The sequence below is a fragment of the Eptatretus burgeri genome, chromosome 3 (genome assembly GCF_056783735.1).
Source record: "Eptatretus burgeri isolate ZD-2024b chromosome 3, Ebu_testis_v1, whole genome shotgun sequence".
In the NCBI taxonomy this organism is placed as follows: domain Eukaryota; kingdom Metazoa; phylum Chordata; class Myxini; order Myxiniformes; family Myxinidae; genus Eptatretus; species Eptatretus burgeri.
In genome coordinates, this window is record NC_140963.1 from 136,140,436 (window position 1) to 136,165,708 (window position 25,273).

At 46.0% G+C, this 25,273-nt stretch overlaps 2 protein-coding genes across 9 annotated transcripts in view; one reads left to right on the forward strand and one right to left on the reverse strand.

Moving 5' to 3' along the window:
- LOC147031063 (proprotein convertase subtilisin/kexin type 7-like) overlaps positions 1–2,091 on the forward strand; it is a 20,728-nt gene extending 18,637 nt beyond the window's left edge. For 4 of the 5 annotated variants that reach the window (XM_085875748.1, XM_085875749.1, XM_085875750.1 and 1 more), the window contains 3 exons: positions 779–866; positions 1,059–1,170; positions 1,253–2,091. In XM_085875748.1, coding sequence (XP_085731874.1) covers positions 779–866; positions 1,059–1,170; positions 1,253–1,507 — 455 coding nt within the window. In that variant the 3' untranslated portion in view covers positions 1,508–2,091. Of the gene's footprint in view, positions 1–553; positions 634–778; positions 867–1,058; positions 1,171–1,252 lie in introns of those variants that run through there. The other variant, XR_015056649.1, reaches the window with a different exon arrangement.
- On the reverse strand, positions 2,040–24,651 carry USP2 (ubiquitin specific peptidase 2). 4 transcript variants are annotated; one of them, XM_085875756.1, is made up of 13 exons: positions 24,415–24,651; positions 20,580–21,132; positions 20,228–20,278; positions 19,175–19,277; positions 10,916–11,054; positions 10,142–10,219; positions 8,704–8,735; positions 7,975–8,147; positions 7,252–7,329; positions 6,873–6,951; positions 5,558–5,665; positions 5,231–5,348; positions 2,040–5,133 (listed from the first exon to the last, which is right to left on the reverse strand). In XM_085875756.1, exons 2-13 carry the CDS (start codon positions 21,102–21,104, stop codon positions 5,046–5,048), a joined length of 1,572 nt encoding a protein of 523 aa, XP_085731882.1. In that variant the 5' UTR covers positions 21,105–21,132; positions 24,415–24,651; the 3' UTR covers positions 2,040–5,045. The 4 variants fall into 4 exon arrangements, with proteins under 4 accessions (XP_085731882.1, XP_085731878.1, XP_085731879.1 ...); XM_085875752.1 differs by lacking the exon at positions 24,415–24,651 and adding an exon at positions 21,327–23,460; XM_085875753.1 differs by lacking the exon at positions 24,415–24,651 and adding an exon at positions 21,327–23,453 and having other exon boundaries at positions 8,044–8,147.
- Positions 24,652–25,273: the final 622 nt, after the last annotated feature.

The following is a 25,273-nucleotide window of genomic DNA, read 5'->3' on the forward strand; positions in this document are numbered from 1 at the left end:
GAGAGAGGAGGGAGGATAGGGTAAGAGGAAGGAGGGGGGTGGGGGAGAGAGGAAAGGAGGGGTGAGAGAAGGCAGAGTTAAGGGAGAGAAAGGGAAGGCAGCATGAGCGGAAGGCAAGGTAAGGCAATGCGATGGGAGGGTCCATCCAGACATAACCATTATCCAGATATGTACAGAGACAGGGAGAGATAAGAGGTGGGATGGGAGAGGGGGAAGGTGGAGAGTGAGGAAGTGGTGGGGGGGGATTCCTGCAGATGTGACGCCCAGTTCAACATCCATCCGAGAAACGGCACACACATTGATGAATCGCCCTGCCTGTGAAACACCGGGATGACTTTTTATAGCTCGGTCAAGATTCAAACCTAGGTGAGACAGCTTAGAGCGAGCGAGCGTGCGTACCTCTTGGCTATCCTGCTGTGATCTGGTGATTCATTGCTTTATGAAAACTGACTTGATCCGAGCAGCAGTTACAACTGCTAAAAATCAATAAATAACAATAATAATAATAATAATAAAAATCTTTCATTTGTCCAATTCACGCATTCTTTGACAGCCCTTCCTTTCCTCGACCTCCTGAGAGTTGTGTGGTAGTGGAGGGAGTTTGGCAGGAGGATAGCGTGAAGGGAGGGAAAGGTTTGTTTTTTTTTGTTTGTTTTTTGGGGAGTTGAAATCTCAATTTTGGGTTTAAATTTTTTTTTTCAAATCACATTTGTTTTTGGGTTTAAGTTGTCCATTGTGCTGCACTTGTTAAACTCTGGGTCCCATCTATACTTTGCAGCACGTGAACCACAAGGACACTTCCTGTCGTGGTCTTTTGTTTTGTATGGTTCTGAGATGAAACCGGATGAGGTTATGGAGAGGAGACGGTAAGTACTCCTCCACCCCCTTCCCCATGTTAAAAGGCGGTATTGTGATGTCATTTTTCCTAGCATTGCATTTCTCTGCCTCTCCTATGTGAAACTGTTCACCTGAGGAAAATCTGCCCTCATGTTACTAACAAACATTTCTCTGTTAATTGACCATTTCTTTATGATCATGCGTGCTTGCTGTGGCTGCAGTTTAGTCGAGCGTGCGGAGCAGGGCGACCTCAATGTGTCTGCAGCACTACCGTGTCCCCCGCAGCGCTTCTTTCCTTCCGACACCCAGCTCCCGACACCGAGCACCATTAAGGTGAGGTTCTGACACAAATGTACATGCTGAACCGTGGAAAGAAGGACACTCGCTAATAGTTCAATAACTTTGGCCCCGACAGCTCCTCGCTTTACTCGGCTGCCTTGCCTTCGCATGGGCAGCCTACGCGGTCCTGGAAACTGCTCTGTGGCCTGAGGAAAACCTGCAGGATGCTCCAGAAGACCAGAGTCCCAGATACTGGACAAGCTCCTTCTCTCTGTCATGCTGGAGAAGTGGTACCAGAAGGACTTCGCTGACGGCCGAATTCGGGAATGATGAGGTTATGCCATTGGTTGGTCTGTCCAGAGAAGACGACTCGGCAGAGTGGCAGCAGTAGGGCAATCTTTTCCCAAGGAAGTTTTTATAGGTGTTAATATGGAGGTTAAGATGACATTCTCACAATGCTACCTATCAGTACGTCTTGGAACTCAAAAGCCAATAAATACTAGCTGATGGGACAACCAATACTGCTCAGAATTACAATAGAGAGGGGATGAGACATGAGGAGGGGGGGGGGGGGTAAGGAAACAAAATTTGTGATGAAGAAAACCAGATCAGGCATGCACATTATGATTTAGAAGGCTGTTTACCCATTAATGCTGCATATGTCTCACTATACATGGAGCAGGTGGTAGCAGTGAACAGGATGTGGGTGTATATAATTAATGATCATGAAGAGGACATAGAGCTGAAATACAAACTTGCACTCGTCCGATTTCAGGGGCCCAGGCTTCGTCTTCAAAGTACCACAGCATCATCGCGCCGGTGCAGAGCAAGACAAACTGCCTTTGACAGGGGTGGTTTAATGTTTTAGAACATGGATCAGATTTGTAACTAAATGCTGTATAATTGGTGACAAGATGTGGATATTTTGTTTCTTGCAAATTGGAAATACTTTTATTAAAACAAAAAGTCTTTGTACATTTTTTTTTTCCATCATTATTCATGTTGCAGCACATTATGCTGTTATCTACCGGAACGATCCGCTTGATTTAAACGGCAAATATCGTGGCCTTTTCACACCTCCGGTGGATTACAATGACGTCGCTGCAGAGTGTCCGAGTTGTCTGCGAAAAACGTGGGATTGGTGAAATGTTCACGGCAAGTGGTGGTGCATGATGATCTGCGACGCGATGACTCGACTGTAGAGGTTTCATCGCATTTGTCTGGTTGGCGTTCCAAAATCTGAGCACTTTGCTCGTGATGTTGGGATTTCATGTTCAAATTCCATCTATCGACATAATATATACATATGTACGAGGCCGACTTCTCTATTGTCCACTAATTCACTTCAAAGTATAGTCCTGTTTCCTAAAGTCCATTAATTTATGTCAATGTACACTCTCTTAATGTTTGTAAACTTCGTAAAGCTGGATTTCTACTACTGGTGCATCCTCCCTTACGGATCTAGTGATGACTAACTTTCCATGCAATCTTTCCTGTTCCTTTTCTGCTGCTATTGGCTCTTCTGATCACTTTGTTGTCAAGGCCCACATTTCTCTGGCTATTGTAAGGGAACAACTACAAGGATGGCTGTTTGTATAGGCCAACTGGCAGGGATTTCAATCTGCCCTCTCACAAAAAGATTGGACCACCATTTCCATAGCACCTGATATTGCTTCCACATGTGAATATTATCACAAAAGTCTTCTTTCTCTCACGCACCAGTTTATCTCTTCTCGGCCCTGGTACACGGAATCCTGTGGAGAGGCGGTCACAGTCGAGCAACTTGCTTTCTCAACATGGAAAGCTAACCCAACTAAAGGTAACTTCAGTTCATTCCTTGAGGTTCACAACGAGTGTGTGTTCCTTCTTGAAGAATGCCAGAAAACATCTTCTTGCAAATCTTAAGGCTGGTCCCTCCAAGTCATGGCAGAACCCTGCCACATCTGTCTCTGGTGTATGCTGCCCCTCCGTCCTGTCGCTGACCTCAAATGGCATTACTGCAGACTGTACCCGAGATAAGGTAGAATGTTTAAATTCTGTGTTTGCCTCCAAATATCATGTACCCAACCCATCCCACTCTGTCCCCATCTTACCCCGATCCACCTACTGTCTGCTGGACTTTGTGGTATTCTCTCCCGAGAAGATGGAGGAAGTACTGTCTTGCCTTGACCCTGTGTCGGCGATGGGTCCAGATGGCATCATTGCCAATGTTCTCAAATCCTGCTTTGCCATTCTTGCTTCCCTCTATCTGTCCTCTTCAGTCTTTCCTCTTTTGGCAGCCTCCCTCTGAATGGAAGTCAGCAAACATCACTGTCATCCACAATAATGGTGCAATAACAGATCCTATCAACTATAGGCAAGTGACGTTGCTTCCAAAGACAAGCAGTCGTGAAATCTATCTTTGCTGATGTCATCTTTCCTGTTTTCAAATAACCTGATCTGCAACCATCAGTTTGGATTCTGTCCCAGTTGCTCAACTCTGGACGTGCTTCTGCTGCTCTCTTGGCAATGGTTGGAGGCCCTCCATCTCAAACCAGATGTCTGTACCATTTCCTTGCACATATATCAGGCATTTGACAGTCTGTCATCCTGCTTTGCTTGAGAAAAAATTCCCTGTGGCATAGAAGGCTGCATTCATTCTTGGATCTCTGACTTCCTCTACTCAGGCAGTCTGTGTGGCCATCAATGCAAGCCTCTCCTCCTCACTCCTCGTGGAGGTTGGAGTTTCCTCAAGACGGTGCTCTGGGCCCAGTCTTGTTCCTCATCGACATAAATTACCTCTCTGATACTCTGGAAAACTTTCTTCCTTTTTGCATACAACTCCACATTATGTCATACAATATCCCCATATATGCTAGCCACAAAACCTCTATCTCTCTCTATCATTACACTCTGGTTTGAGAATTGGAAAATGTCCTTCAATCTTGGAAAATCTCTGTCTCACCCCATCACTCTTCAAGGATTGTCAAATTAACTCGTCCCATTTCCTTGGTCATCCACTGGAAGAGGTTCAGCCTCTTGAACTTCTAAGTCTCACCACCAGCCATGACCTTTTCTGAATTGACCACATAGCAAAGCTGGCCTCCAAAGAAATACTCCGTTGATCTAAATGTTTTTTTTTTCTTTTTTTTCGAAAATCAGAGCTGCACACATTCCGCAAGGCCTTTGTCCATAACTCAATGAAGTGCTGCTCTCCACTATGGGCTGGCAACCCACCATCATATCTGTCTCTCCTGGATTCCGTGGAATCTAAAGCTTAAAATAATTGGAATTTCCCATGATTAGGCCGAAGCACAGGGTCTGTTGCTCTCACATTGCAGGCAGGTCTGTAGTCTGTTTTCCACCATCCTTTCTCCAATGTAGCACCGTCTGCTCTGTCCTCCGACCCTCCCTATCTACTCTCGGGTGTGTGTGTGTGTGTTCTTCCAGTAACCCCCTTCTGGTTAACCATCCAAAATCCAGGATGTCCGCACACCTCAACCCTTTTATTACTCGCTTCTCCCATCGATAGAACAACTTTCCAGAAACTGTTCCTTCTCACTCTTCCCTCCAGGAGTTCAAGCAAGCAGTCGCTACCACCTCATGTCATCCTTCATTCTGTCCCACGGTCTTTATTAACCCCATTACCTTTCCTAACCCAACCATTTTACTTGCTAGTTTCAGTGTTTCCTCTTTTCCTGTTCATTCATTCTCTTGATGTTTGTATGACTGTCAGTTCTACCTTGCTTTTCCATGAGCCTCACTCCTGTTAAAAACCAAAAAAAAAAAGAAGTCCTTGTCTTCCATGTAATTATATGTAAAAACTCCTCCATGAGCCTCCCTGTAGAGAAAGGAAGATAAATATCCAATGGGGTCAAAGGTCGTTGACCAGTCAGATTGGCAGAAGTGCTAATGGTCTGTTTGGCAGAGGAGTCTTGGATTGTGGAGGTTCACAGACGTGCCATGGAGCTTGTTTGCTCATAGAAAAGGATGTAGGCCTCACGGGAAACCACATCCGTTGCAGAAATTGGGACGACCCTGGGGTGCAGAACACAGGGCACTTGTTAAGCAGGATCCTTGTCCTTTTGTGTAAGATTGTAGTTGCTATCGGTTAATCCTTGTATAGCGTTCTTACGTGCAGTCGTCGAACATCAGCCAATTTCCCTTGTCCGTATGCCGGCAGGTGGCCACGTAATGGCCACAGTTCAGGGAACCGCTGTGCCGAACCACAGCAAAGAGGGAGTAGAGAGGTCCTGGCAAGGAAGAGAGGTGAAAGAGAAAGAAAGGGACATCATGTCAAGGGAGGTAGTTTGAAGAGGTATCTCTGTGGAGGTGTTGATGTGTAGAGCCACAGTGACCATGACAATGGTGGTGTTGGAGCGATAAGGAAAGGGTGGTGATGTGCCAGGGAGGATTGTTTAGGTGTAATCGTGTGGGTAAGTTCGGTTGTTGAATTCAATACCTGTCGAGTGGGTTGAGAAGGCAGAGAGGTTGAGGTTGGTAAGAGGAAAGGAGACGTTCCTGCAGACACTTGAGATGCTGTTGCGGTCATTGCGGTATCTCTTCAGGTCTGAGGTGTGGTGAGTCAGGAAATCTCCACTCCTTTCAGTAATGTGCCATATTACTTACATATTGGGTTCCTAATGTATACCGTACAGTTTTTTTTTGTTTTTTTTTTCCAAACGACTCAATTACTTAAAAAAAAAAAAAACATTTCACTCACCAGTTCCAAACCAAACTTCACCTCCGTATGTTTTTTGATACCTTGGCCTGGTGTTGGTACCTGTTCCTGAGGGTGCTTGGGCAGTATGGTGGAGCAGCACTTTGCTTTCAAAATTCCTTTTGACCCCAATCACCAAATGTTTTGAGGTTTCCAGAGCGTAAACGCAAAACTGCAACCGATTTGAGCGTTCGTCATCATTTGATGAAACTGAATTGATCGAGCTCTTGCATTTTCCACTCTGAAATTCTCAACGTTTGCACCACCAACCCCTACCCTTGGCTGTGAGTTGTAGGGTGAGTTCCCACCCTTCCATCCACTAGTATTTAGCCTCAAGCATGCAGGGGCTGTTTGAATGCAACAACAAACTGAACACAGGCCTTGAGCAAACTCGTTCTCCATCAGGGTTAGGAGTTTTTTCAGTATCCAAGTAACACTTCATAGAAAGAAAAAGATTTGCCAAAGATGTAAAAAAAAAAAAAGAAAACCAGCTTGGTTTTAGTATCCACCTATTATATTAAATAAGGCACAATTGTGTATGCGTGTACGTACGTCTGAAAATCAGAAGAACGAAAACAGGCCTGCGCCGATCTCCACTAAATTTTGCATTCATGGTGGTAGCACCCAGGGTCAGGTTATGCGCACACCAAAAATAATCCCTCCCTTCCCTCTCCCCCCCCCTCCCTCCACAATGCGAGGGGAGGAGAGGGGAGAGTACTTTCGATTTTCACCTGTACACGTGCACCAGTGCAAGTGGTTTACTGACTCCTGCTGTGGACATGGGGGATTATTAGCCATGGCATAAAATAGATTTTCCCCAACTCCCCCCTCATCCTCACCCTCCTCCCCTACCCTACCCCGGCTGCTCCTGAAAGAAGCGGTCCTTCAAATCCGTGTTCAATTGTTAAAAATTTGTCACTTGTTTTGGTCACGTTCACAAAACGAGAAGAGCATTTAAGACGTTTTACCCTGCCGAGTGTTCACCACGTCGGTTTTGTTTTGCTCGACTTCATCTTGAACATTTACCCTCGTTTCTACGTCTCCCTCGTTTGGATACACAGGATCAGGATCGCTGGCCATTTTTCCACCATGAGGCTCTTCTTGCTTCTTCGCTTTTGCCTGCATCTCTCACACAGCTGGTTAGGGGACGTGGTGGCGGTAGTGTCGTGATGGGGAGGGACAAAGGTATGGCAATTATAGTACCATAAAGGAATGTTGTTTTTTTTAATACAAATAAAAGTTTCACATTCTGGAAGCGGCATGACGATACAAATTCTTATGTGGGAAGCTTGAGGTTCACGTTTATTTTACAAAAGGTTAGCAATGACATTATAACGTTGTCTTCGGGTTTTAATGTGAAACGTTCTTGAAAGTCAAGGAACAAACTGGTTTTTTTTTTGTGGTGGTGGTTCAGGGGGAAAGGGAGGGCATATTACCGGTTGCTCCGTGCCGTTGAGAACTTCCTCCTGCATGAACAATTGCAGACAATCGTGTAGGGAACAGTCGGAGGTGAACTGCAAACAATGCGGAGGATGGTTATTCGCCACGAACGACTCGTCCTTTGATTGTTCTTTAACTTTCACTCAAACTAATCTTTTTAGTACATTGTGGACATTTCGCTTCCTCTCCCAGGTCTCCAGTCCATCGTACTTTTCCTTGAATCCCGATCACTCCTTGAGGACCCCTCACGTGCCCAATGCACCTACACGCGTGTACGATGGTTGTTGTTTTTGTGTTTGTGCTGTGGCGGTAGCAAATGGAGTGTAATTACCCAGACCGATCGCACTCCGCATCCATACCCAGTTGCCACTGTGCGGTTAAATTAAGAGCCCGTCACAATTTGACGCCAAGCGTCGGTAGCTTGCGTGGTCGTGCTGCGATTTTTGCACAGCACGGTAGGCCAACGCCAATTCGTGCCGTGAAGAAGTGGTCGGGGGCGAGACTGTAGATTCATTTCGAAGGAATTCAAACACTTCCAAAAAAAAAAAAATGGATTTGGGTTTGACGTGGTACATCCCCGGGGTTTTTGAAGAAGCACGTTTTCTCCTTTTTATGTGATCAGTTGTGCTTCAAGGCAAGTACATAATATGGAACGATGTACATGTTTGTGACGTCACGTCCCCCCCCCCCCATCAGGAAAACGCTGGAATTTTACACACTTGCCCTGAAGGTACTAGTCGGACTTGCAGTGCAGTGTGAGACCCTGGTTTGTAGTGAAGAGGTCCTACCGAAGGCAGAGGCAACGCCAGGTCCCAGAAGGCCTCGTGCGTGAGCGATCGATGATTGCAAGTACAACAGGTGAGCGAGCTTTGCAGCCTCCCTCGGAATAGTGCTGCATACATGCACACGCACATATTAATCCTCAACATGCAAACTGTAAATGGCCCTGTCACACACTCTCCCTACACCCGTGTGTAATTAAACAGTTACGGTTCACAAGCGACAACACCCATCGGTGAAGACAATGTGGTCCCTGTGTCTACGTATTCTCAATTTGTTTGACTAAACCACCTCCCTCCCTTCGGCATATCTAATTTGTAGATGTCCTTTTAACACAGCTGGGGTCTCCATGGATATCCTGGACTTCCGTCATCACCCACTCATTCCTCAGCGCAAAACAAGTCACGACCCCCCACTACATGTCAAGATACAAGGATACAAGGATACAAGATACGTTTTGTTTAAGATACAAGGCTTGACGTGCTGGACAAATTGCTTTAAAAGGTTCAGTACGGATGGCAGGATTTTCATACAAGACATGTACTTCTGCAGCGTGTAGATGTTGTGCAATGTTTGACCCAACAAGGCGAAAGCGATCGCAGAAAGCGACAAATACTCGATTCCAAACGTGCCCCCTCCCCATCTCCCCCCTTCCCTTCGTTGCCCACCTGAGATTCGACTTTCCTCTCTGCACACATCTCTGAGTGAGAAACAATGGAGGAAAGGAAGAATCACTTCAATGCACCTTACTCATGCTTACAGAACAAGGGTGAAGGGAACCAGGGAGAGAATATGCTAATATTCGCTGCACGACGGTGAAACCGAGGGAAACGACACAAACAAACGTGTTCGAGCACGTCTTGGCCGAACAAGTGCGAATAGTACTGGATAAACACAATTGGTTCAAATCCGCATCTTGGTTCTCGAGACGAAGGTCGGCAGTTTTGTTTAATCAAAGTGGAATGGCCTTTTCACTTCAAATGAGGCCTGACTGAGCTTGGCCTTGCCCAGAATAGATTATTAAAGATGATGCAATCTGGGGAATTAAAATGTTTAGCTTCGAAACATTGTTGCGATGGAATAAATGTTTAAATATAAAACGTATTTCAATGAGATTCATAAAAAAAAAAAAAAGTTTGTTATGGTAACCACGTGGTCTTCTCGCCCACAGCACAAGGTGTGCTCCCGCTGGGAGGATGACGTGCTGTCAGCCTCAGGCGTGCGCCCTCCCTCCGCCACCTCCCCTGTGAGGTGACACACTGCCAGCACTAGGGCTCAACATTAACTCCTATCCAGCCTGTCCACGGGTCAGGTAGGTTTTAGATTTCACCCGTCCCATCAACCATCGCACCCATCCGAACGATTCGGACGGCGAGCATGTGAGGCGACACCATTATGTTTCTCTGAAGTTTCCACAGCACGCAGGGGTGGTCAGATCGAGAAAGATCCTCGCAGTCGCAGCTAATCACTGCGACTTCACATGATAGAGAACTTTGTTCAAGGACTTCGAGATTAACAAACGTCAAGTTTATTAAACTTCGGGGTGGTACAATTGACTTGGGTTTGTTGAGGTTTTCGCTTGTCCGACAGACAAAATTGCCTGTCCCGTGCAGTCGGCCAACCGTTAATGTCGAGCTCTGAGCACTATGCGCAACCCTCCCACCCCCGCCACTCCCACCATGAGGTGAGATTCTGTTAGCACCAGTCGTGCCCCCTTAAGGAGGATGATACACTGCCAGCACCAAGTCTGCCTCCACCCACCAGAAGGTGAGATGCTGTTACCCCAAGTGTGCCCCCTTAAGGAGGATGTGATACGCTGCCAGCATCATGCCTGCTCCTCCCGTCCCCAACCCCACCGTGAGGTGAGACGCTACCAACGGTAGGCTGAAAGGTAATGTTACACCTTTCTTTGAACAATGCCGAGTAATGTTACTCCATCATGTGGTGGGGGGGGGGTCACAAGGCAGCTTTACCTGTCGCAATATTTGGCACAATGTTCATCCATTGTTTAATTGATTTTTCTCGTGTCCAAGGCCCTCGGTTTCAAAAAGACACAAAGAGCACATATGGTAATCATGTTCACAATTCATGGCACCATTAACCGACCTGAGATGCGGCATCCCAATCAAGTCACTGTGCATGCCTTCCAACAGGAACAGCAGGAACTCCTGGGCGTCTTGCTGCCTTAAGCCAATGGAGACAAGGAAAGGTATGCAGGTGACACGCATTATATGACAGTCACCTGAGTGACTGACAGCACACCCCGAGTGACAAGTGACAGAAGGCTACCAAGGTAACTATAACGTGTTAATGACTCGTGAAAGAGGAACAACACTGGAGATGTCAGTTGCTGCCAAAGGTAAAACTCAAGCACTGTAGACTCGTTTAATATTTCCAGAAGGAGGTGCAGTAGTTGCCAGTCATCACCGTGATGCCAGGGATACCAGGAGGAAAAACAAAACCAAAGGCACAAGTTGGTGGAGAATGTTACAAAAAGGAGACAAAGGCTGGTGTACCGTTTCTGTTATGGTCGCCTGCACCGGCGACCAAGAAAACAGCCAAACATGTCCACCGTGAGGGGGCCAGAGTTACCTGTGCCCAAGGTGAACGGAGAGATCCTTGTCGATTACATCTTAATAGTCGCTTTGTGTGTTTGGCATCAGGTTAGTCGAGTGACAACGCGTAATGAAACTCGTGCTTTTCCACCGTGATGTATTAAACTTCGGGTCAGTCGAGAACGAGCCGATGAAGTGTGACGGAACGAAAGGTTGAACGGATGAAGAGATGAATGCTGTCCTTTGCGACTATAGCAGGAAACAAAAGGGCTAAAGGGAGAATCTATAACACCTGCCTAGAAGCTGCCGAGTGGCATCTCTTTACCTGTAGCCAGAAAACTGTGGCGCAAGATGCTGCACCTCGACGTGTAGGCCCAATGGGCTTACGGCTCCCCCAACGCTGCTCGTCCTAGTTTCTCCAGCGCCATTTCCACCCCACAGATCACGTAGCAGCAAAGAAAATTCTGCAAAAGAACAGCAGCAACCGAACGCGACCACACGCCGATCAGGATCCAGCCACGGTCAAAAGGCATCAACGAACTGCCAATAAGAAAGGGAATGAATGACCAGGACAAGAAGAGAGGGAGTAGGGGAGGAAACACTAACTTGCAAGAAAAGGCTGGGGTTACGTTAGGTAAGGTTCATGGGGATAGCAAACATTGTGGGTAGGAATGGGGAATAACATTAGAGGATAGTTTACCAGATTTGGTGGCATAATGGTGGAGAGTACGCTCTGAGTCTGGGAGGTCAGTGGTTCAGACCCTGGTCGAGTCGTACCAAAGACTCTAAAAATGGTACTTGCTGCTTCCTTGCTTGACACTGAGCATTGAAATAGGATAAACAACCATAGGTTGGCAACCATTGTGCAGGCTTGATTGGCCTCATGGCCTCCTGTGTTGAAGTTCTTTGGAAAGAAACTCATATTCACCCTCGCTGAAGGAGAGGGGATTGCAATTTGTTTCCGTTTGTTTGTTTGTCCGTTTGTTTATCTGCACAGAACTTGTTTTACTCATGTAGAATGTTTTAATGATAATTATGACGTCAAAGGTCACGTGGTGTGGCAGCCATATTGGAAAAACAGAAGAAAAAAAAATAAATAAAAACTTTGGACCTCTGTCTCTGAAACCGCACCAAGGAAAAAATTGAAACTTCGCACTTAGCAAGTACTCCTCATGGGGAATGAGTGTGATTTTTTTTTATGACATCATAGGTGCCTTTGTTATGACGTCATAATTGCATATGTACAACACCACATGTGATGAGTATGAAAAATTTTGAGGGTCATCTGGGGATAAAATGGTCCACAATGTTGTTTTTTTTTGATGACGTCATCAGTCACATGATTCGGCAGCCATATTAGTTGTTTTTTTAACCTTCAAAAATCTCTGAAATGTTTGAACCAGTCATCACTGTGAGCATTTATAAGGTGGCAGTCCTAATTATGTCACTTATTAATTACGTAACACAGCAGTACACAAACGCCACTCAAAATACACCACACTACACAAAACAAGTCCTGGCAAGGGGCTGCAATCTCCGCTCTTTTTCTTGTTATTTAGTTTTGTTCACCGCCTGTTTGAAGCCCTTGAGGTAATGATGGGATTGAACAGCTTCTGGACGGCGGTTCCACAAATCGGATAAAAACGGAACAATCATTTTGGGAGTTTAACCCGGAGGGGAGGGAGGCCTGGTGTTGGCTTAACATTTAAGGTGGATGGCTTAAGATCCTTGGGTCTTGAGTTCAAGCTCCTGTCAAGCCGTTGAATTAACACTATGTGCGGTTGACTCGGCTTGTCATCCTTCCGAGGTCAGCGAAATGAGTCCTAGTGTATTACGGTAATAACCATTATTCTGGGTAAACTGTGTCGGAGTGGCGACCTGTCCACGACTGTACTCCTTGCCAATGAAACTGCCTCGGTAGCCCTACATGCTTCACCGCCCAAGAGGAATGGTATTATATTATTAACGACGAGGGGGTGACTGGAGGAACTTGATGTTGGAGTTGTTGGGGAGGTTCGGAGGGCTGAGAGGGCAGAGGGAGCTGAACCAAAGGAGAGGTGGTTAAAAAAAAAAAAAAAACAAGTCTGAAGATGACAATGGTTCACGAGCGGTATTTGACGATGTCGATTGCTTCAGAAGTCAAGGATGAGACAATGTGATAATTTTTGACCAAGTTATACAAATGATTAACATGATGTGGTACGAGTGACGGGTTATTAGCTGCAAAATGTCGAAAACCCAGTTTCGTTCAACAACTTTCAAAACTTGACCTTTGGGACGTTCCATGTCAAGTGCACACATTTTTCAGTGAAATTTTCACACATCGTCTCAGATGTCACTTTTTTGTGCAAGTGTTTGTATCCACGGTAAAACATTATGTGTCAATTTTCAGACCTGGGGGCCCATCGGGGCCCATTTTAGGGCCCCCCCAAAAAATTTGGGCATCCCTGGTTGGCCCACAATCTTCCAGTGGCCATATCACAGGTTGTGGTCCGATTTGGATGATCTTGGTATCAAAGTGCTCGTAAAAGCGAGATCTTTCGAATCGCGTAAAGTAAAATCACTCCGGAACAGTAATTCAAAAAGTTATAGTTTGGGGCGCGCTTTGACCTTGGGCCCCCGCTCCTAGCCAAACCGATGATCCCGAGTTTTTCTTGTGAGAATACCCCTTCATATAATCCAACACATCAGCATAAATGAAAATGGGATCTCAATGGGTTCAAGTGTGATGATGGTTTTATTGTTCGGGGTCCACATATCACGAATTCTTGATTCGACATTCGGCGACGTTTGCCGTCATCATTCCAATGACGTCACCTGCTGGCAGGTGACTTTATGTCTGAAATTGACAATCATCATCTCTGCACTATTATATATATATATATATATATATATATATATATATATATATATATATATATACATATATATATATATATATATATACATATATATATATATATATATATATATACAATAGACGAGGTGTAAGTCGGCAGCGTGTAACTCGTCACTTCGCCTAAGTCGGCAGCGTCAAAAAGTCCCGAATTTATCTCATGTTAAATCCCTTTGAATAAAGAGTCATCCCTCTGTAAGTCGTCATCTCAAAGTCGTCACTTCGTCTAAGTTGTCAGATGTTGTCCGTTCCCACGTAATGGAAACTCAAGTAAATTACCACTCCTAACTCGTCACATGGAACTGCTGCCTCATGAGAAGCCCGATTTCATGGAATCGTGATGCTCGCTCATTGGTTTACACCGCCAGTGATAGGCTATTTATAACTGCGTACACACGTTGATCGCACTGCAGGCAGGACAATGGCGACTAAGTGTAAGCTTACAACTAAAACCTACCAAGAAAAATACGACATTATCCAGTTTTGCGAGGCAAATCCACTGATGAAGAAAACAGACATAGCTGAGAAGTTGGACATCAAACGGCAGACATTGAACGATATCTTGAAGAATAAGGGCAAGATATTTGGACAAGTGGAGAAGATCGTGAGGCCGGTGGGAAGTGTGAAATGTGTGTCCTTTGAAGATGTCGATGACATGCTCATCATCTGGTTTCGGCAAATGTCGGCTCAGCCAAATATTTGGTTTCGGCCAATTCGGCCAAATATTCGGCCGATACTGTCTTTCGGTGGAGGATTGCCCAGCCAACATCATGGAATACAATGACCGGTTTGAATCCTTTCTCATGTACCAGATGCCCAATAGTTTGAGGCAGTCAAACATAACGGATTACTTCGCGAAGAAGTAAAGGATCGATCGAGCTTCGTGTTGAAGTCCGATCATGGTTTTATATTGGCTTGTTTTGTACATTACCGCACTCACTTACACATAGGCAGTGAGTGGTAATCATCACCACGATGACTGTGTGTCATGTAATTTGTCACCATACCATCACCGATGGTATACGAGTTGTCTTACAGAGTTGTTCATTATCTTTACTTTTGATAAACTGATTCATGAATTCCATCTTTGCTTGATCACTTTCCAACTCACCAACTCACCCCCACCTATGCCCCGAGGATTGTGTTTTCCTTTTGGTACAATAGCCGGCTCTCACACACATGTGTCCAGGCCACGCGCGACTTCATCCTTCACCCCACAGTCATCATGAATGTTCGCATACGTGTAAGTCGTCACATTTCTAAGTCGTCACTTTTTTCTCGGTCCCGATGGTGACGACTTACGCCTAGTCGACTATATATATTGCATCATTTGCGAAAAATTATTCTGCCTATTGTGTCTACTGATTTTTAAGTGTACATTTTTTTGTATAACAATCATCGAATGAAGTTATAAATGGGATAATCTCAGTTTTTGCATATTTTTCAGTAGGCATGGCGACTGAAGATCGAAAAGAGTTCCGAAAATACTGTTGCGATCCGTTCAGCTGCCATAAAACGAAACAACGAAAAGATCTTCACAATGTTTCAAATGATGTGTTGATGAAATTTTCTTCAAAGGTGAAAAAAGATGACAGACTTTGTACTTCGTACAGAAACAAACTTTCCCAGTTGTCACCAGAGCGTATTGAAGCATCATCTTCGACCAGTTCGAAATTATCATCAGAAGGTACTATCGAAGGCATTGCAGAATCTATTTCGACAGATGAGGACGAGGAGGTTTTTGAGCGAGAAGCACAAGTTGACCTATTAAACCAGTCGTTATCGATGATCGGCGAAAGCCCATTCGACAAACGAAAGGCGGAAAGGAACCCAGGGTACGTTCCTGAAAAGCGACGTAAAGTGGAAGATTCTGTGCGAAAGAAATTAGAACTAGTTGCTGGACCAAGCACTGCGGAGAAAACACAAAATACAGCGTCAAAATGTGACGAAAACTGCATGTCAGAGGTGATCAAAAGCCTGAAAGAAAAATACGTTGTTTCGAGCCGTTCAGAGCAAATACGTATACTGACAATATTTGCTCGGAATATGAGGATCAGAGGGATGATGAGTGAATTCAGTTGCTCCCAAAGAATGGCTGTGCAAGCCAAAAATTTAGAGAAAGGAAATGGTATGAACTATCGTCTCCAAATCCCAAACAGGGTAAAATATTGCCTGACGAAGTGAAATCCGCCGTAACCGAATTTTACCGAAGTGATGAAGTCAGCCGAATAATGCCGGGAAAAAGGACTGTGTGGTGGTCAGGAATGAACATGGAAAAGACAAAATTTAAAAGTGCCTGTTACTAAACAATCAAGGAACTGTTTCAGAAATTCAAAGAGAAGAACCCTGGCTTGAAAGTTGGATTCGCGAAGTTCGCCATGCTCCGTCCCTCGGAGTGTGTCCTGGCCGGTTCAGGCGGTACACACAGTGTATGTGCATGTACGATACATCAAAATGTGAAACTCATGATGTTTGGTTCCAAAATGCCACAGATAGCCGAACTTCCTATCATCATGTGATAGCACGCATAGTTTGTAACCCAGCACAACCGGCATGTTATTTCAGAACGTGTGAAAGTTGCCCATCAATTGAAGACTTCAAAACCGAGCTACTGAGTGCTTCTGAACTAGAGGATATTGATGAAATTCAGTTTAAACGGTGGACATCCACCGACAGATCTGAACTGAGCTCCATGGTCCTGCCTTTGGAAGAATTAATTAATCAATTCTGTGAACACGCGGTGAAATTAGTGAGACACGATTTCAATGCCAAGGCCCAATCTCAGTTTCTGAAAAATAAGAAAGACGAAATCTGTGAAGGAGAATTTGTTATTATTGGAGACTTCTCAGTGAACTGTTTGTTTGTCGTTCAGGATGCGGCCCAAGGATTCCATTGGAACTGCTCTCAAGCGACAATTCACCCCTGGGTTTACTACTTCAAATCGGACGATGGCAAATTAAACCACGATTCGTTCACGATTATATCAGAATGCAATACTCACGACTTTGTCTCAGTCCACCTCTTCCAAAGAATGCTCATTGAACACTTGAAATCTAGCTTTGGAAATGTAAAGAAACTTTACTATTTCTCAGATGGTTGCGCTGGCCAATATAAGAATTGCAAAGCCTTCATAAACCTATGTCGTCACAAATCAGAGTATGGTATTGTCGCAGAATGGCATTTTTTTGCCACAAGTCATGGCAAGGGGCCCTTCAGATGGTGTGGGAGGTACAGTCCAACGAGAAACAACACGTGAGAGCCTGCGTAGACCTTACGACAGTCAAATTATTTCTCCAAAATATCTTTTCGCCTTTGCTGAAAATGGTTTGAATGAAATGAAGTTCGGTTACAGGATCCAAGAGGCGTATGACAAGGAAGAACGAAATCTGGAAGAAAGGTTAAAAACGGCCAAAACCATGGCTGGAACTCAAAAACTTCATGCTTTCGTCCCTATTTCTGAAACTGCTCTTCAAGTACGCGAATTCAGCCTTAGCGAGGAACACCGTATTGAGTCAGCTATTTCAAAATCTACACCAACTTTTAACGGGAAACTCTCAGGTTATGTCACAGTGCACTATGATGGAAAATGGTGGCTTGCCTGCATCATGGAAGCCTTTCAGGACACTCATGAAGTGAAAGTGAATTTTCTTCATCCAAACGGTCCCGCAAATAGTTTCTCTTTTCCTGATATTGAAAATCACTGCATTTTAGACATTTCTGATATACTTCTTTCCGTAGAACCAAAAACTGCTACAGGTAGAACCGACACAATCAGTAAAAAAAGAAACACAGCTGTCAAATAAAACATTGGTTGGCAAAAAATCTTGACTATAATATGCAAGGAAAAACTCTTACCTCATTCTAGTATCGCTTCCAGTTCCTGCATGTGGAAAATGTATGTACAATATCCTGATATAGTGTATTGGAAATCTTGTGTTCAAATATTGTGCTATGTATTGTGGCGTATTGTGTGTCCAGCACCCGAGACCCCGAACAATAAAACCATCATCACACTTGAACCCATTGTGATCCCATTTTCATTTATGCTGACGTGTTGTAGTATATGAAGGGGTATTCTCACATGAAAAAAATAGGAACCATCGGTTTGGCTGTGGAGTGGGGGCCCAAGGACAAAGGGCGCCCCAAACTATAACTTTTTGAATTACTGTTTCGGAGTGATTTTACTTTACGCGATTCGAAAGATCTCGCTTTTACAAGCATTTTGTTACCAAGATCAGCCAAATCGGACCACTACAACCTGTGACATGGCCTCTGGAAGATTGCGGGGCAGCCGGGGGCGCCCAAATTTGGGGGGCCCCTAAAATGGGCCCCAATGGGCCCACAGGTCTAAAAGTTGGTATTTTGAGTTTTTTCACCCAAGTGAATCAATGACCAACATATCGGGAGAAAATGAGGTATTAGTGTCGGGAGGGTGTGTACACTTGACATGGAATGCCCCCTCTGGAACATTCCAGGAACAATATAATGTCATATCGGCTATATGGCATTTCGCACTCCTTGGATTATCCATACTTTGATGAAATCAGCGTAAAAACAAACTTGAAGGGGGCGCCACGGGCAAGGTGTTCGAGATAGAGCAAAATGGTTTGAAGACTTTTGGTGGGAAATGACCTCAAGATTATGCCTAAAAAATATTGTCATCCTTGCTCTCAAAGTTTGGGCGGTTGTATGATTTTTATGTCAAAATTCGCAATTTTCTAACTTTTTGACCTTGTGACCTTGACCTTGGGATGAACATGAAAAAAAATCGGACAACGACAAGTTTTAGATAATTCATTTTGCTATTCAAATACCGAAGAACCCATTCCATTCAGTCAATTCCCTCGGAGAAGATAGATTTTTAATCCGACTACCCCCTAAAAATGGCTATTTTTGGGGTGTGGCTCCGCCCACAATTGGCGTAGCACACCCTCATCCAGGAAAACACAACTCGACATTGATATCGAACACATAACCAAGTTTCATCAAGATCGGATCAAAGTCCACGGAGTTATGCTCTGGACAGACAGACACACAGACAGACAGACACACAGACATAACGAATATAGTGGTCACTCTGGCTGGCGCTCGTGAACCAACAGGAGACATTGACCTGTCTGCGATGTGAGAACAACAGACCTTGTGCTTGGACATCAGAGTGGGAGATTCCTGGAGATTCAGCTTTAAATTCCACAGATATGTGATGCTGGGGATCCATCCCAAAGGGGAGAGCAGTACTCCATTGTGCTACGTGCAAAGGCCTTGGAGGCGGTGAGCCTGTTTGGCATTCTTGCTCGAATACCCGATAATGTGGTTTGTGGGAGCTGAAAATGTGTAACAAGCACCAGCTGACAAACCACCTGCTCAGCTCGTACAATATTGTCAGTTGTACCAGTCTACCATTTATACGAATACACACCTTTCTTCCAGTGCTTGAAGTTGATGGAGGAGCTCATATATCAATCACATGTAGCAGGACAAGGACATGAGACATCAATGTAAAGCATTACAACATGAATTACAAAGACCGTTGGAGGGATTTGAACCTGGGATCACAGTGGCACAAGCTGTGCGTTCAGATGAGAGAAACTAAACCAACCAACTGGCTTTTCCTTCCACGTCCATTTATTCCATTCCTGTTTAAACAAACCATCCCAAGCCACACCGATTTTTTTCCCTTGGACTTACCATTCAGCAAAGAGTTCGAACGGACGCAGGACGTCCTCTCCAGACAGAGGTCACGCAGAGGTCGTGCATGGCTTAGACACTGAATGATGGATGCCATGAAGCACTGAGTGGGGATGGGGTGGGGGAAGCCAGTGAGAAAGTTATCGGAAGTGAGGGACGAAAAAAAAAATAATGAAAGAAAATGAATTTGGCAACTTAGTCACAGAGAGCGGATGTTGCAGTCGTATTAGTCCCCGATGGCAATAGCGGTGCGATTTGCTCATTTATGTTCCATTCTCAGAAACGGTAGAATTACAAGTCGTACTGCGACTGCGAGTGATCTGGGCGCCTTTGGGAGCTTAAACCAAATAATTTTTGCAACTTGCACTGCAAGTGAAGCCGGTCAGGGTAGACAAATAATATTTAATGAATCCCGTTACAGGAAAGGGAGCCTCACATTTTTCATGGCTGGTCCACATCATCATCATAATCATCCAGTTTTGAGGTCACCGCAGGGCAGGATAAAGGCCTCCTTCGACTCCCGTCGGGGGATATTGGCATGCTCGCCACACTTGCTTGGTGCAGGATGGCGAGAGAATTTGGACATCAATTTGTCATTTGTTGAGTGTGCCGGTGCAGACCCGCCTATTCTGCGAGGGACACCGAGGGACCTTTTAACGTCCATGAACTCCCCCAGTTCTGGGAGACGGGTCCTCCGGCTCATCGTCTGGCGGAGGGACGGCACGCACGTTGTTGATGCCGACAGTTCATGGCTCGGTCAGGATTCAAACCGAGGAAAGAGAGCTCGGAGGGGAGTACGCATACCTTGAAGCTCGACGGTATGCCGAAAGCTAAACTAATGATCAAATTTACGACAACACGTCACATCGGTGTGTCTGAAGGAGACGATACAAAAGAACGTTGACACGAGCATCGACCGCTGTGCACGTTCAACCTTTTTAGGGTCGACACCAAATATGCTCGTGAGATGAATCGATTGAAATAACAAGCGGTTAATATTAGCAGTGGCATTAACAGAAGCTTTAAAACCCACATGACCCCACCACGACTCACCGTATTCCCCAGATTGCGGAGTCCAATCTCTCCTGCTTTTGGTCCAGTTTTCTGCACACCGGTGAACAGAGACAAAAACAAATTAAATGTTTTAAAGTGCCAAAGATTCCACTGCAATTTCAAAATCCACGATAATTGCCATGTTCCCCCCACGTGCACTGGTTCTTGATGCATTTCATGTTGGTACCAAGGCCAGCCTGCAGAGCCATGGTTTCCGTTCCTCCACAGCAAGGAACGGCATTGGGGAGGGAGTAAGTAGTTGGGAGGTGAGATGCAAGTCGTGTTCATGACTGAGGTGCTGAGAGATATTCCCAAAATGTTTAGGAGAACAAGTCGAACAAAAAAAACTCACCTGCGCCGTTACGTCGGCTCCAGCACAAGGGAAAAGGTCACCGCCTCGTAAAGCAGTACGGGTGGACCCGGCCACGATCCAACTGGACTCTTTGGACAAGCTGAGGTTGCTCATGTCCGCGCGCAACGACGAAGGACAACAGCGGCGGGTCAATGTACATAGCGGACGATAGATGGCCGGAGGGGAGATCGGGCGGGATAGCGTCAGGGAAGATCGAGGATGGTACATCGACGAAGATGAGGAGAAGGAAGAGTGGATCGGTGTAGAGAGTGTGAGGGGACGACGGTGCGTCGTGGAGAGCGAGTACGGTAGAGAGGACGATGTGAGGTCTCGGCTGTAGTGCGACAGATCGTAGCTCTCCCTCGTCACACCGACACCCTTCAACCCACGTCCCAAGCTCGAGATACCTCCTCCAGCCCTCGGGTCTCCCAAGGTCGACCCTCGATACCGAGACTCCATGACATCAGAAACTCCGTAGGAGGAATAATTGTGGCAGTAGGACGCCTGCCTCGATTGGCTGGCCATGCTCCTTCTCGTTCGTTCCTGATGGTGACTGAGGGCAAAGCAACAAACAGGAATGAGGTCAGAGTGATCATAATGCTTGCCAAAAGTGTGGTGGAGAAAACAAGGCGAGCATCAATTAGAACTCGAAACACGATAACGCACAAACACACGTGCACGAGGAAAATGGGGAAGGGTCAGGAGAAAGACGAACAAGGATACAGGATGAAGAATGTCTCTTCTGACCTGTTGACTGGTCGCTTTTTATGGAGCCAGTAGCTCTCCGTCCGCCCGGGCGGCGCCTCCGTACTATTTACAGCTAAGTTTGTGGGAGAGCCAAGTTTAGGGAGAGGGACCGGAGGCGGAAAGTTACACTCGCCTCGCAAGCATCTCTCTGAGCGAGAATCGAGTGCGTGTTGGGGTTTGGTTGCCCAGGAATGTTTTTGCTTCATTAGTCATTTACAGCCGTTTCGTGGCAACTACGTTTAGCTGCGGGGTCAGCGTCTGCACAGAACTGGGTGTGACGCAGCATGACAACCGGGAACGGCACGGCAGAATCTGGTACAACAAGCATGGCATGGTCGGGCACGGAATGTCACAAAGCTTATGGAACGACCCAGGGTGAGGTGCAAGTAGGAACGAGAGACGGTGACTCGGAACGCAATGATATTCACCATCACGTTCGGAAACGCACGCTCACTACAAGGCGACATGGCAATGAGATTGAGAATCCACTCGTCATGTGGATCAAATCTTTCCTCACTAAGAGACCTGACAAAGAGTGATTGTGAATGGAGCCGAGTCGGATTGGGCAGGTGGACCGTCTCAGTGGGATACCACAAGATAGTGTCCTTGGTCCATCGCTTTTGTCATATTCATCAATGCCCGACTGCCTTCAATCCAGAGCAGTATCCGAATTTATGCAGATGATGCCAAAGTGTATGAATCAACATTGGACGAACGAAACATCGACTTCGGTCATCAAGAAGGACCTGTACAGTGTCATGGTGTATGGATCAACATTGGACCGAACATCAACTTCAGTCATGCAGAAGGACCCGGACAGTGCGTGCCATGGTCACAACTGATGCCAAGATGTATGGATCAACATTGGACCAAGCATTGACTTCAGTCATCCAGAAGGACTAGGACAGTGTCATGGTAGTCACAACTGATGCCAAGGTGTATGGATCAACATTGGACCAAGCATGGACTTCAGTCATCCAGAAGGACTAGGACAGTGTCATGGTAGTCACAACTGATGCCAAGGTGTATGGATCAACATTGGACCAAGCATTGACTTCAGTCATCCAGAAGGACTAGGACAGTGTCATGGTAGTCACAACTGATGCCAAGGTGTATGGATCAACATTGGACCAAGCATGGACTTCAGTCATCCAGAAGGACCCGGACAGTGCGTGCCATGGTCACGATTGCTCCTTCCCTTCAATCTGAACAAACACAAGACTCTGCACCTGGGAAGAGGTAAAATGTGGAATTGGTACCATGTGGTGAACACAGAGTTGCGGGGGGAGTGGTTGAGGAGACCGACCTTGTTATCTTCATGGACCGAGAATAAGAATATTGAGCTTCCATGGACCTGTACTAATTCAGGTAAACAAGACCAACTAATCACTTGACTTGGCCTCATCAAACGACCCTTTGTGAGTCTCCATGAAGAACCTCTTCTCCCTGTCATGTTCAAGGTAGTCACACGCCCATTGTTGGAGTATGACGCCCATTGTTGGGGTATGACGCCCATTGTTGGAGTATGACGCCCATTGTTGGGGTATGATGCCCATTGTTGGAGTATGACGCCCATTGTTGGGGTATGACGCCCATTGTTGGAGTATGATGCCCATTGTTGGGGTATGACGCCCATTGTTGGGGTATGACGCCCATTGTTGGGGTATGACGCCCATTGTTGGGGTATGACGCCCATTGTTGGGGTATGACGCCCATTGTTGGGGTATGACGGCAATTGTTGGAGTATGACACCCATTGTTAGAGTATGACGCCCATTGTTGGAGTATGATGCCCATTGTTGGATTATGACGCCCATTGTTGGAGTATGACGGCAATTGTTGGAGTATGACGCCCATTGTTAGAGTATGACGCCCATTGTTGGAGTATGATGCCCATTGTTGGGGTATGACACCCATTGTTGGAGGATGACGCCCATTGTTGGAGTATGACACCCATTGTTGGAGTATGACGCCCATTGTTGGAGTATGACGCCCATTGTTGGAGTATGACGCCCATTGTTGGAGTATGACGCCCATTGTTGGAGGATGACGCCCATTGTTGGAGGATGACGCCCATTGTTGGAGGATGACGCCCATTGTTGGAGGATGACGCCCATTGTTGGGGTATGACGCCCATTGTTGGAGGATGACGCCCATTGTTGGAGGATGACGCCCATTGTTGGGGTATGACGCCCATTGTTGGAGGATGACGCCCATTGTTGGGGTATGACGCCCATTGTTGGGGTATGACGCCCATTGTTGGGGTACGACGCCCATTGTTGGTGTACGACATCCATTGTTGGGGTACGACGCCCATTGTTGGGGTACGACGGCAATTGTTGGAGTATGATGCCCATTGTTGGAGGATGACGCCCATTGTTGGGGTATGACGCCCATTGTTGGGGTACGACGCCCATTGTTGGGGTACGACGCCCATTGTTGGGGTACGACGCCCATTGTTGGGGTACGACGCCCATTGTTGGGGTACGACGCCCATTGTTGGGGTACGACGCCCATTGTTGGGGTACGACGCCCATTGTTGGGGTACGACGCCCATTGTTGGGGTACGACGCCCATTGTTGGGGTACGACGCCCATTGTTGGGGTACGACGCCCATTGTTGGGGTACGACGCCCATTGTTTGGGTACGACGCCCATTGTTTGGGTACGACGCCCATTGTTGGGGTACGACGCCCATTGTTGGGGTACGACGCCCATTGTTGGGGTACGACGCCCATTGTTGGGGTACGACGCCCATTGTTGGGGTACGACGCCCATTGTTGGGGTACGACGCCCATTGTTGGGGTACGACGCCCATTGTTGGGGTATGACGCCCATTGTTGGAGTATGACGCCCATTGTTGGGGTATGACGCCCATTGTTGGAGGATGACGCCCATTGTTGGAGGATGACGCCCATTGTTGGAGGATGACATCTTCCCTGGAATGTTCTGGATGTTCAATCTGTTGAAGCTTTCAAAGAGGTCTCGACGAAGTTTGGCGGGGTGAGGGAGCCCTCAAAAACTGCAGCACCGATTTATTACCAACTACCCGCGTCCCTTACTTCGGGAGAGCGACGATGATCACCTTACCGAGCTCCACGCAGCAACTCCAGTTTGGGCTTTCTTTGGAAACAAAATGTCTGCAGGTTCGAATCCGTGCGTTCCCAAGACCATTACTATTACCATTGGCGATACACGAGTTTCTCAGGTCGAGATGGTCACTTTGATGTTTTAAAACAAACTTTACTCCTCCTGATAATGGACAAAACGTTTGTTAAACTTTCGCTGAACTATTCGGGTGGAAGAAACCCACAGTGAACTGTTGATGATGATGTTGTTGTTGTTGTTGTTCCTGTACCGTAATAATTATAACGTCATTGATCACCTGTATTTCACCGTATTTACATTCCTGACTGTTTACCTGCTTATCCTTCATTTCAAAATAATAAAAAATAAAAATAAATTAAACTTCCGCAATGCGAACAACGTTGTGATGAATGTTTTGAAAACGTTTATACACCGCACAAAGCAACGCAGCTCGAAGATGATGATGTCCACTTGACAGATATGAGTGAAGCGTTATAAAATTAATTTTAAAAAGGATAAAATAAGGAAAGCGATAAGTTTGTTACACAAGGGAATGTTGAAACGCGAGAAGAGAGGTTGTTTGTCCCGTCGTCATGACGACGGGCTCCATTAACACCATATTCATTCAATCCTTCAGTTTAACGTAATTTCACTGTGTCGGGGGGGATTGTGGAAAGTATCAGTGTCGGAGGAAAACAGGTCAGGAGATACGGTGGTGGTTGTGGTGGTGGTTGTGGTGGTGGTTGTGGTTGTGGTGGTGGTGGTTGTGGTGGTGTTCAATCACCCCAACCATCTGCCAATGTCCACACACCACGTTGTCCCCAATGCTAATGTAGAGGGTCTCTGCTCGGTTAAGTGTGTC

Bases quoted from the DNA above. Each gene is read 5' to 3' on its own strand.
- USP2 (XM_085875752.1), bottom strand. From the start codon at position 21,532: ATGAAGCAAAAACATTCCTGGGCAACCAAACCCCAACACGCACTCGAT. The intron at 8,736-10,141 runs GTCGGTTAATGG...TTTCTCACTCAG, and splicing joins ATTGGGATGCCGCATCTCAG to AGATGTGTGCAGAGAGGAAA. The intron at 7,330-7,974 runs GTGTGTAAAATT...CATTGTTTGCAG, and splicing joins GACTAGTACCTTCAGGGCAA to TTCACCTCCGACTGTTCCCT.